Consider the following 8,509-nt stretch of genomic DNA (forward strand, 5'->3'; position numbering starts at 1 on the left):
TACTCTCCCCCGTGATGCTGGGTTGTAAACTCTGTCCTGTGATGCTGGGGCTGCATACTTTGTCCTGTGATTCTGGGGCTGTATACTTTGTCCTGTGATGCTGGGGCTGTAAACTCTGTCCTGTAATGCTTTGGTTGTATACTCTGTCCCGTGATGCTGGGGTTGTAAACTGTCCCGTGATGCTGAGCTGTATACTCTGTCCTGTGATGCTGAGCTGTATACTCTGTCCTGTGATGCTGAACTGTATACTCTTGACACTATGGGTGGAAGTTAGTGGAATAGAGGGGACGGGGTGGGTGGATTATATAGGGGGTGGGGCTTATGAAACGTGGGATGGGTCAAACGGGAGGGGCGGGGTCTGGCGCCCCCCCCATCCTAAAACTTCACCAGCCGCCACTGCTGCGCAACATGGAAGTACTTGACGTAGCACCACTGGTTCTTATTATTGCAGCTTAAAAATGTGCCGCTCCTGTGATAAACACAGCAAGATGCATAGAACCATAACTTCCACTAGTAAAGGTTTTTTCATCCAAGACCAAATTAATTGTGGCACCAATAATGTTGTATATATAAATAAATGCACGTTGTGTGCACTACAATATGTAGGTTGTACTTCCAGATTCTTTTAAGTGAGGATAGGAGAACACTATAATGGTGCTGCCCATAACAGTAATAAGAATCTGCTTAATGTCTCCAGACATTTCAAAGACATACATGCTCGTAATATGAGCTTTCCTCTTCAGTGGCATAGAGAGGGTTTTAAAAAGGTAAGTGTTGTCCCCCACAGACTTCCCGAGAGAGAGAGAGAGAGGGGCATGATGGATTTTCACCTTAGGTACTAGGATCCCTGCTGGTCTTAATTCCAGATGGGATGTGGACCTTTTTCTGAAATAGGATAGTCTTGTAGGTATTATCTATTATTTCTCATTATTTTCTACTTAATGCTTTAATGCTCCCCCCCCCCCCCCAATGCCACTGTCATTTCTAGGATTGATGCTTTCTTATTGGGATCAACATTGTAGCTCAATATTTACTTTGTGCTATTTCACAATATCCGTACCATTATTATTTTTCTATATTCTACGATAATACTTTATTTTTATGTTATATGAAGGTGAGCCCTATGACATCTTTATTTTTATTTTTTTATCAATAGATCTTTATTTTATTTTTATATCACTTGAACAAAAATATAACAACGTGGACATTGTTTGTCGTACAATAAGTTGTTGTATATAACTTGGTACAAATAAATGTATTAGATATAGGTTAACAGAAATTTAGAATTTGAAATGTATTACCTTAGATTCAGTTATATGTTAAACTATGACAGTGTGACCTCCACTCCCTCAGGAACCCCTACCAGGATCTATTTTGTTGCCTGAGGGAGGGGTACTGTCACTGAAAGCATGTGTATACATTTTTTTAACCAACTTGAGAATTAATAAACATAACTTATAGCTGAGTCATGACTAAACTTAAAAGTAAATCAAATTGGCCAAAATTAAAAAAACGTTGCTGCTCCAGATTATTGTGACCATGGTTGCCATACTTTTTGTGATTTAGCAAGTAGACCTCCGCTGGGTTTACCATGTCAAGCGCATGCTCAATGAATGTTGCCTTATGTACGTAAGTTACGTAAGTAACTCAAGAACCCTTCCATAAGAAGTTGTAAATGACCAACCTTTGGAAAACAGTCATGCCTCTGACCACCTTCAGGATCAACGGTCTACGGCGTCATATGACTCGATCAGACATCTGGAGTCCCTGGAGGAAAAGGCCCTGGCTGGATATTAGCCACAAGTGTTAAAGTTTGTGCAGCTGGTAAGCATGCACTCACTTTGTCAGTCCTTAAAGTCCTTAAAGTCAGAGGATTTTCACCAACCTTTGCTGTTTGTGCATTCATTTTTCATAAGAGGAATTTCCAAGGTTTCACTGTCCACCAGACGACTTTATATATGTCACATGATTCTCTTATTGGGACTTGTTATCATTTTTATTTATTTATATTCTTTTTCATTTATATTTGGTTAATATGTCACTTTGTCAACCTATTCTATTTTTTTTTAGCTTTTTCGTTGAGTTTCCTTCAGTGGCCGTAATCTATACTGTACATCACTGCCATGCTATTTAAAATTATCTCACGTGATAAAAAATACTATTGGTGACCAAAAAGCTCTAACAATCTTATTCCATAGAGATACTATAAAATTATTTTACAAATGAGTTTAAGAGTATTCTATATTATTTAAATATGTACGTTAGGTGAAATTTACCAAATTAAAGTTTGGCTAATATTTTAAATGGTTAATTGCAGTTTGACTTTTATACTTTGGAGGTTGCATCAGATGCAAACTGACTTGTTTATCCTAATTTAGGTTCAGTTTATTTTATAATAACCAATTGATTATGTTCAAAAATAAAATAATAACAGTACGCCGGTATAAATTTTAAAAATGGGAGTGGCATCAACTACAAAACCATACACTCTGAAACAACTGATGCTGCTCCTAAGATTTGTGATAACTAATAAGCAAAATGTGAAACTGTAAAGGGTGCAACAGTAGTGTAATATCAAACAGGCTCTATAATAAATCAATAAAGTGAATATAAATAATAATAAAAGTCCATATTTCTATCCAACATTGCTGTGAGACATAAATCATGAATCTTCTGTATGTGCTCCAATCACCATGTGATATTAAAGTGCAAATGCTTCAAATAAAGTGCTCCACCTGAAGTGGTATATCAAATCGCTCACCAGATTGCCTCGGCCACCGAGTCACCCTCTAATCCCTTCATAGAATATTCAGCATGTATCCGATGTCTGAAGATCACCCAGATCTCAATTACAATCTTTATTACTAAAATCAGCTTACATCCAAATCCTCCAATTCATCTGCAAATGTTGGCTCCACATGAAAAGCCACAGAAAGGCATAGATAGTGTGATGGCATTTCCTGATGACACGTGTACGAGCGTGAAACGTATTGAAATTGAGGCTCGCCATGCCATGCACGTCCCCTGTCTCCACATACAGCTGAGGCGCTTGCTAAAACGCACGCTGAGCATTACACACACCCGCATGGTGTCGGACTGGCTTTCTCTCTCCTTTGCAGCTGTATCTCATTTTTGCTGTACCTTGCCCTTAATGAACTGGATGTGTAAGTATAGTTTTTAAGCTATTAAAAAAACGTTATAACACTATCCATGTCTTTCTGTGGCTTTTCATGTGGAGCCAACGTTTGCAGATGAATTGGAGGATTTGGATACGAGCTGATTCTAGTAATAAGGAGACATATATATATACAAATACCATTCTCGCTTGGATTGGGATCTGGGTGATCTTCAGACAGAAGATCCATGCTGAATATTCTATGAAGGGATTATCGGATGAAAGAAGTCCTTTTGTTTACTACATGCCTGAGGGTCACTCGGTGGCCGAGGTAATCTGGTGAGCGCTTTGATATACCACTTCAGGTAAGGCACTTTATTTGAAAAGTTTGCACTTTAATATCACATGGTGATTGGAGCACATACAGAAGATTCATGATTTATGTCTCACAACAATGTTTGATAGAAATATGGGGCCGGATTCAGAAAGATAAGCGAATCTTTCTTCCGGCGTAACGTATCTCCGATACGTTGCGCCGCTGTAACTTTGGGCGCAAGTTCTGTATTCAGAAAGAACTTGCGCCCTTAGTTACGGCGGCGTAACGTATGTGTTGCGGCGTAAGGCCGCCTAATTCAAATGGGGATGTTGGGGGCGTGTTGTATTTAAATTTTACTTGACCCCGCGTTTTTGACGGTTTTTTTTTTGAATGGCGCATTCTCCGTCCGTAAAATATCCCAGTGTACATTGCGCCAAAGTATGCCGCAAGGACGTATTGGATTCGATGTGAACGTAAATGACGTCCAGCCCTATTCGCAAATGACTTACGCAAACGACGTAAAATTTTCAAAACTCAGCGCGGGAACGACGGCCATACTTAACATTAGTTACGCCTCATATAGCAGGGGTAACTATACACTGAAAAAAGCCTAACGTAAACGACGTAAAAAAATGCGCCGGCGGGACGTACGTTTCAGAATCGGCGTAAATACCAAATTAGCATATTCCTCGCGTAACTATACGGAAGCACCACCTAGCGGCCAGCGTGATTATGCAGCCTAAGATACGACGGTGTAAGACACTTACACCAGTCTGATCTTAGGGATATCTATGCGTAACTGATTCTCTCAATCAGTCGCATAGATACGACCGACCGCACTCAGAGATACGACGGCGTATCAGGAGATATCTTGTTTCTGAATCCGGCCCATGGACTTTTATTATTATTTATATTCACTTTATTGGTTTATTATAGAGCCTGTTTGATATTTCACCATTGTTGCGCACTTTACAGTTTCACAACAGTACACCAGTAACCACAATGTATTTTTTGGGTTTGTTTTATTATAGAATACCTCATAAGACTACCATAATGAAGGCATACATATTGGTTTTCAATGTTAATTTTTTTTAAGCACAACGGACACAGCAGAAGACAGATAATTGTAGCGGGTTGGCCCTGATACCATGTGATTGTTGTGACCAATCACAGTGATCATATGGCAAGGGCTTTCATTTACTGCCATTCTTTATGTACTATTATAATCTCAGTGCTTGTGATCACATGGCACAGGAACCAATCACAGAGGACCAGTACCATGGGATATATGTGGCCAATCACAACTATCACAATGGTACTCAATGTCACATGAATGGATGCCATTCAAAAAATGATTGCTTTTAACAGTGATCAGATTATCATTGTAATAAGCAAGCATACAGACATTAATAATGGAAAATAGTACCACTCCAAGCCCTGCCACCTATGCTGTGCTCCCGCCCTGTAGTACTGACTGGGAAAAAAGAAATGTTCCTGGACTGCCGCACTCTGATAGGTGATTTATTGAAACAAAATAAACAAAGGATAAAATCCAAAGCTGTATGACATCCAAAAATTCATGCAACACTGCAATCATTGGTAAAAAGTGGACATAGGGGACAAAAAAGCTAACATGTTTCACATCATAGATAGATGCTTACTCATAGCTGGGTTGTGTCAGGATCTGAAAGGATTTAAATAGAGCATTTTGAATGCATCCAAACCAATTAGAGCTGGTCTGCACAGCATTAGAAAATTAGATACCTGATTGAAACTGACACAACCCATGATCAGAACAGCATCTGCACAATCAAAAACAATCAAAAACAAAAACACACATGTGTATGTGACATTCTAACCTAAAACCCATTTTATGATATAGACTTTCTAAGTGTATGTGTAAACATACAAAAAATGCAATAAATGAATAAATATATATAAATATACTGAAAATAATAAAGTGCTATTGAATAAATGAAAACTGATATGAATGATATTGTGATAACAAAATGTGGAGGCATACACGTTTTTATTCTTATATTTATTGCAGTTTTTGCGCACTTCCATATCAACAATTCATTGTTGTTATGTCTTATTTCCAACACAGAACAGCACCGTATTTATGAACAACTCCGCATTCACACATTGCCTCCACATTTTATTATCACAATATCATTCATATCAGTTTTCATTTATTCAATAGCACTTTATTATTTGCAGTATATTCATATATATTTATTCATTTATTGCATTTTTTTGTATGTTTACACATACACTTATTAAGTCTATATCATAAAATGTGTTTTAGGTTAGAATGTCACATACAGTACACATGGGTTGTGTCAGTTTCAATCAGGTATCTAATTGTCTAATGCTGTGCAGACCAGCTCTAATTGGTTTGGATGCATTCAAAGTTTTCTATTTAAATCCTTTCAGATCCTGACACAACCCAGCTATGAGTAAGCATCTATCTATGATGTGAAACATGTTAGCTTTTTTGTCCCCTATGTCCACTTTTTACCATTGATTGCAGTGTTGCATGAATTTTTGGATGTCATACAGCTTTGGATTTTATCCTTTGTTTATTTTGTTTCTATAAATCAGAGTGCGGCAGTCCAGGAACATTTCTTTTTTTCCACCAATACAGCCATTAATAACTATATACAGCATAAAGAAAAACAAAGAGTCCTGGAAATGCTGATTTGGCCCCTCACAGAGCCCTGTCTGGGATTATATGAAGAGACAGAACAATTTGAGCCAGCCTACATACACAGAAAATTAGGTTAGTTCTCCTTCAAAAATTGTGTGCACGTGTACCTAGAAGAATTTATGCTGTTTTGAATGCAAAAGGTGGTCACACCGAGTATTGATTTGATTTAGATTTTTCTTCTGTTCAATCACTTTGCATTTCGTAAATTGGTAAAAATAAACAATGAAAATATATATTTTTGATAGCATTCTTACTTTACAGCATTTCTTCGCACTTGCCTAAAATATTTGCGCTGTACTGTATACCATAGTTTGTAGACTGTATAACTTTCACACATACTAAATAATATACACTGATTTGTGTTAATTTTTTTTACCAAAGAAATGAAGCAGAACACATTTTTGCCTAAATTTAAGAAGAAAGAATATATATTTGGAAAATGTTATAACAGAAGCAAAGAAAGCTCTATCTAAAAACAATGATACACATTTAATTTGGGTACAGTGTTGCATGACTTAAAGTGCCTGTAAACCCGGAAAAAAAAATGTTTTGAATGTCACAATGTAGGGTATAAGATTTCCTATCATCTGTGCCCAGTCTTGCCACACAGAGTTAATCCAGTTCTGAGCAATCCTCTTTTATTGTTCAGTGAAATAAAACAGACTTACAGAGAAAAACCTTAGTCCGTTCCGCTCCCTTGCTGTGAGTGACAGGTTATTTACATATCTCATGCACTAGCCTGAGACAGAGGCACATCCTGTGTAAAAAGTTCACAATTCACATCCCTCTCCCCTCCCCTCCTCCCCATTCCAGCTCTCCCAGGATTGGCTGCATTTACTGTGTTTTGACTGGATGTTTCTCATCATGGGGTGTGATCCACAGTTCAGTGTGATGAGGAAATGCATGTATATTGCAGTGAAAACACAGAACAGAAAGCAGAATATACACAGACAAGTGATCTGATCTAGGTTAGATGTATCTAGTGAGAGCTGGGCAGAGGAGAAGCTTGAGTGATCTGATTGTTATATTGCAGTGTGTGTGTGTCTGAGGTCACCTGATCACAGTTGCAACATCAAGGTTATTTACATATCTCATGCACTAGCTTGGAGACAGGCATTCTTTTTTAATTCCCACCCCCACTCCTTTTCTGAAGTCATGTGGTTACTTTTATGGATTTTAACTGGATGTTAGGGATCATAGCAGAATTTAGTGTAAGGAATACACAAGAGAAAATGCATGTTGACAAGGGCAGTGTAGAGGAGGGCGGGGAGTCTACTGACATCACGACTCCACCCACTGAGCTCCAGACAACAGACCCACCCACAGAATCTGCAGTTTTTTGGGTCTCATTACAGACAGAGGGGAGACATTTGACAGGTAAGGATACATACAGGAGGCATGTATATCCTTATAGATCAGCACTATGGCAGTAGTTTAGAAAGGATAAGAGTGGGTTTACATCCACTTTAATTGGCATTGAAAATGTGACAGCACTAAATTCTGAAAAAATGGCCTGGGCAGGTAAGGGGTAAAAGTATCAGTATCTGATATTGAGGTGGTTAAAATTAGTATGGTTTCCTAAACAATGTGTATTGTATATTGTATAATAAAACATACATTTTAGCTACTTACCTTATGTTTACCAGTAAACTTTCATAGATCTTCAGCATTGACATAGTAAAATGTATAGGAGAAGTCTTTATTACAAATGTACACCTTTTTTCAACAAAGTCTAAGCACGCTGGAAGGAGCCATCTGCACACTGACTAAAGAGACACATCAAAAATGTTTTACTAAGAAGTTACAATGAGAACGTATCTAATAACAAACATACAATATGGAATGCATACTTTTGCTGTACAGTATGTGTATTACAAGATCTTGGAAACTAAGATCTAATAATTATAATAAAGGAGAAGGTGCTGAAACAGAAAGAACAGGAGATAAAGGACAGGAAGAAAATACTAAAGAGAAGTATGTGTGGGCAGATGAGGGGATAATATAGTTAAAAATAGAACAGAGATAGCCTTACTAACTCAGAAGTGTAAAGTATCAATACATGTTTATGACCTATGTGATGACTTTGTACTGCTACTGCTGTTATTTTATCTGCTGATAGCTTACCATATTATATTATTATTAACTTAATCACCTAATCTCATAAGAATTTGCTTCATCAACTGTTTAACTGATAATTTGTCTGGGGTATCCTCCACCTTTTTATCGAATGCATTAAAGGGCTTGTTTTTTATTTTCTTAATAGGTTCCTTTAAGCTAGTGCATTGTTGGTTCACTTACCTTCTAAATGTTTTTTTTCTTTGTCTGAATTTCTCACTTCTTGTTCCTCCTCAGTAAACTTGCCACCATC

General features: G+C 37.6%; 1 protein-coding gene across 1 annotated transcript in view; it reads right to left on the minus strand.

The window, feature by feature from the left end:
- The window catches only part of LOC120932095 (dynein heavy chain 3, axonemal-like), a 179,907-nt gene extending 171,938 nt beyond the window's left edge, over positions 1-7,969 (minus strand). The window contains exon 1 of the mRNA XM_040344230.1: positions 7,774-7,969. Within this exon, the coding sequence (XP_040200164.1) occupies positions 7,774-7,817 (44 nt within the window). The 5' untranslated portion in view covers positions 7,818-7,969. The remainder of the gene's footprint in view (positions 1-7,773) is intronic.
- Between the last annotated feature and the right edge of the window lie 540 nt (positions 7,970-8,509).

The sequence above is a fragment of the Rana temporaria genome, chromosome 3 (assembly GCF_905171775.1).
Source record: "Rana temporaria chromosome 3, aRanTem1.1, whole genome shotgun sequence".
Taxonomy (NCBI): Eukaryota; Metazoa; Chordata; class Amphibia; order Anura; family Ranidae; genus Rana; species Rana temporaria.